We start from the raw sequence: 4,264 nt of genomic DNA, 5'->3' as shown, positions 1-4,264 counted from the left end.
ATTCTCAAAAAGATCAACGAAGTAGATAGAAACTTGTTGGATATTATCACGCAACGAAACCAATAAAAAAACGCTCGAGCTATTTTCTTTTTCTATTTATTTCTATGGATGTTGTTCGTCCAAGTTACATGACATTACTAAAATCTATTTCGCTATGTCGCGGCCTATTTATACACGAGCTGGTCAAGAGCCAAAGGCTGCTTGCACAAAAATAATGTGAACATGAAAATGCTTAAAAATATCTGTTCAGTTCTGAACATCCTGCCCGGCCTGGCCCGATGTTCCTTTGCTGCAAATTGGTAGCAGGCACAGCTTGACGATTGGTCAGCGATAAACGTGTCCCCTGTTGGTTACATCTGCTACTCTGACGTGGCCGTCGTCTCCCTGAATGGTTTTGATCACTCGCCCCAGTGGCCATTGTGTCGGTGGTAGCGTATCTGTGACGATTAGGACGATGTCGTCCACCTGAACGTTTCGTTGGCTATGTCGCCACTTGTTGCGCTCCATTAGCGTGGTCACGTATTCGTTCGACCATCGTTCCCAAAATTCCTGGGTCATTTTGTTCATCAATTCGAAGTTTCTCAGCCTGTTGGCGGCTACTGACGTGTAATCACGACTGAGTGGGGCGATTAATGGCTCGCCCACGAGAAAATGGCCTGGTGTCAACGCCAGCTCGTCCGCCGCGTCGTCACTCAAGGCGATCAGTGGCCTGGAACTCAGGCAAGCTTCTACTTGCGTTAGCAATGTCGCTAATTGCTCGAATGTGAGCTGTTGAACGCCTATGACGCGTTTGAGGTGTGATTTTGCGCTCTTCACTGCAGCTTCATGTAGGCCGCCCATGTGTGGAGCTGATGGTGGTATGAATTTCCACTGTGTCGTGGTACCGTTCTGCGAACCCAACTCCCTCCAGGTGCTGTGGATTTGGCGCGCCTCATTCGAATCGCCCTGGAATGTCCGTTTTATTTGCTGCTGCCCATTTGACGCTCCCTGGAAAGTTGTGGAATTGTCGGCGAACAGCACCTTGATCCTCCCCCGGCGGCACGAGAATCGCGTGAATGCCGCGATGAATGCCTCCGTTGTCATACTAGACACGAGCTCCAAGTGTACCGCTCTGGTGCGTGTGCAAACGAAAACCGAAATATAACCTTTGTCAATTATCTTTGTCCGAGCTGCGTTATATCGCTTGATGTTGACTGGGCCCGCGTAATCGACGGCTGATGCCTCAAACGGTCGCCCTGGCGTCACTCTTTCCTCCGGTAGGTGTGCCATCAGCTGATGCTGCGTCTCTTTCCTCTGTCGGATGCATGGCACACATTTTGATATGGCTGTTTTAACTGCGTAGCGGCCCCCCAGGATCCAATACTTCTGTCTTATGTATTGGTGCGTGAGCTGCGTGCCACCATGCAAGGTTCGTTCGTGCGCCAGTTCGGTGATTAATTTTGCTGTGGTGCAATTCCCATTTAAGAGTATGGGATGTACACTGTCGTATGGCATGTTGGATCTCTTGATTCTCCCCGCTAGTCGCACAATTCCGTCATTATCCATGAACGGGGTCAATTTTGATAATGGTGATCCCTGTGGCAGGTCCTCTTTGTTGGTTAATTTCTCGATTTCTTTGTTGAAATGCACACTCTGGCTGTGTCGTACCCAGATTCTCTCGGCGTTCAAAATTTCGTCGTCGGATAATTGTCCTTCCTTTCTGAACGCCTTCTTCACCGTAAATCGAAGTACGTACGCTGTGATGCGTAGTTGTTTCGGTCAATTGCTGAATTGGTGCAGCAGATTCCCATTCGCGTTTGAAATGGGTCCATCATCGTCGATGTGAGCGTTTACCATCGCTGTCGATTTCCGCTCGTGGCAGCGAACGGCTTCGATGTCGGTTTCCGTTAGTGTCAATTTGCTTTCTGGCCATTTCTCTCTGTTGAGTGTTAACCAGCTGGGTCCATTCCACCCATTAGTTTGCAATCCGCCAATTCCGTTGGTGAAATTCCCCGCGAAGCTAGATCGGCTGGATTGCTTTTTGTGTCCACATGTTTCCATTCAACCCCGCGCGTTAGCTCCTGTATTTCTCCGACTCTGTTGCCAACAAACACGTCTAATTTGGCAGGTGATTTGCCGATCCAATGTAGTGCTATCATTGAGTCGGACCAAAGAGTGCAACTGTCTATGTCGACATCATGTGCGGTTCTCACTTCTTCCAGTAATTGTGCCGTGAGATGGCATGCTGTCAGCTCCCATTTCGGAATTGTACTGCCCTTAATCGGTGCGACGCGTGCCTTCGCAAACACCAAATGTACGGTGACTGGATCGCCATCACGTTGCTGTCTGAGGTAGAATGTGGTGCCGTATCCGGTTTTTGATGCGTCGGCGAATGCATGCAGTTGCTTTTTGGACTTAAGATCTGTGTTGATCCACCTCGGAATGCGTACATTCGTGATGTTTGGTAATTCCCTGGCGAATTGCTCCCATCTCTGCAGTACTTCTCCCTCGACTTTGTCGTCCCATTCGACCTTGTCGGACGAAATGCTCCTCTTCGTTGGATTTTCCAATCTGATTGGATTTTTGATGATGTATTGGAATGTGTCTTCCCTTGCATCCCAGTGCATACCGAGCACTGCTGTCGTTTCTTCTTTGTTGAGCTCGATCAGTTGGCAGCCGCTTGATTTGATGTGCCCACGCACTGTTGGATCGTTGGTGTTCCATTTAGCTAGCTCCATCTTTCTTTTACCGAACATCTCGATCAGTTCCCTGTGTAGATTGATGGCAGATGTAATATCGTGGCTACCGCCCAATGCATCGTCAACGTAAAACGATGTTTTCACGGCTTTTGATGCCGCTGGGAATTCTGTGGCGAATTCTTCAGCCATATGAGCCATGGTGCGTATGCTGACGTATGCTGCTGACTTGTTCCCATATGTCTGGGTGTTCAGCCGATACTCGTGAACCGGTTGACTTGGCGATTCTCGCCATAGTATCCGCTGCATGTCTCGTTGATCCTCCGCAATCAGTATCTGTCGATACATTTTAGCGACGTCAGCGGTAAGCGCAATTCTGTGTGTACGAAATCTCATGAGAGTAGTGATGAGTTCTGGTTGAACCTTTTCTCCGTTCAACTGAATGTCGTTGATTGAAATTCCGTTTTTCGCCCTAGCGCTTCCATCAAATACGGTACGGAATTTTTCCGTGCCTGCTGCATGATGAGGTATGTAAATTGCTGTGTCACTGTGATGCTCCTGTGGTGGCACTTTACTCATGTGATTCAATTCCTCGTAGTCGCGCATGAATTTTATGTATTTCTCCTTCAGTTCTGGATCGCGAGCAAATTTTCGTTCCATTTGCATTAGCCTTGCATATGCTATGTCGTATGAGCCGATCACCTTTGGTGCATCTGGTTGCAATGGCATTCTCGCGATGTAGCGACCCTCATGATTGGTCGTGATGCTGTTGGTGAATATGTCTTCACATAGCTGCTCTTCTTGAGTACGATACCGCTTGGTCGGTAGTTGATCTTGTTGCCAAAACTTTGTGATCATCTCTAGCAGCTGCTCGTTCGAGACCGAGCCTTCGATGGTGTTGACGATTGATGCGTGTTGGTACGTATGATCGTATCCGCCAAACACTATCCACCCGAATGTTGTCCGTTGAGCCGTTGGCGCGTCTTTCTGCTTTCGAATTCCGTTTATGATAACGCGGCTGTAGAAGTCGGCACCAAGTAACAAGTCCACTTTGTTGGGAATATGGAAAGTTTTATCCGCCAGCTTGATGCCTTTCAGATGTCTCCATTTGCTGATATCTAGTTCGTGGCTCGGTAAATTACTCATCATTTTGGGCACGATGTATGCGCCCACGTACTCGTTGACTGTGTCGTCATGTTGGGAAATTAAATTTATCCATGCGATGCCCTTGGCGGCTACGATGTCTCCGTTGAGATTTTTGATTTGCATAAACGTGGCTGTTCTCTGAGGTCTTAATAGTTGTACTGCATGTCCAGTAATTAAGTTGATCTGACCCCCGAGGTCGCAAAGTGCGCGCAATGTTTTAGTGCTCCCCTGATGATCCTTTGCGACCACCAAAATGGTAGCAAGTAGTGCGATGCTTATTTCTCGTCCTAGTCATTTCGATGCCTCGGTGGCTTGGACAGTTGGCGCTATGTAGCTCATGCACAACAGTCCGTTGTGGTTTCCATTGCAGTGTTTGCAGGGGCCGAGCTTGCATTTGTTGACATGGCACCGTGGTTTCAAACACTTTTCACACAGTGAAAACT

At 48.3% G+C, this 4,264-nt stretch overlaps 2 protein-coding genes across 2 annotated transcripts; both read right to left on the bottom strand.

Moving 5' to 3' along the window:
• Positions 1 to 324: 324 nt before the first annotated feature.
• On the bottom strand, positions 325 to 1,494 carry LOC129571495 (uncharacterized). The gene has a single exon (XM_055451296.1). It carries the CDS (start codon positions 1,492 to 1,494, stop codon positions 325 to 327), a length of 1,170 nt encoding a protein of 389 aa, XP_055307271.1.
• Positions 1,495 to 1,928: 434 nt separating this feature from the next.
• Positions 1,929 to 3,944, bottom strand: LOC129571494 (uncharacterized). The gene has a single exon (XM_055451295.1). It carries the CDS (start codon positions 3,942 to 3,944, stop codon positions 1,929 to 1,931), a length of 2,016 nt encoding a protein of 671 aa, XP_055307270.1.
• Positions 3,945 to 4,264: the final 320 nt, after the last annotated feature.

The sequence above is a fragment of the Sitodiplosis mosellana genome, unplaced genomic scaffold, assembly GCF_009176505.1.
Source record: "Sitodiplosis mosellana isolate CC-2019 unplaced genomic scaffold, AAFC_SMos_1.0 Smas_scaffold_2640, whole genome shotgun sequence".
NCBI lineage: Eukaryota > Metazoa > Arthropoda > Insecta > Diptera > Cecidomyiidae > Sitodiplosis > Sitodiplosis mosellana.
The sequence above is the reverse complement of the archived record's forward strand: the minus strand, read 5'-3'. Positions and strand labels throughout refer to the sequence as shown.

What these genes read in the sequence shown, in the direction of transcription:
- LOC129571495 (XM_055451296.1), bottom strand. Translation starts at nt 1,494, where the DNA reads ATGCCATACGACAGTGTACATCCCATACTCTTAAATGGGAATTGCACC.
- LOC129571494 (XM_055451295.1), bottom strand. Translation starts at nt 3,944, where the DNA reads ATGCAAATCAAAAATCTCAACGGAGACATCGTAGCCGCCAAGGGCATC.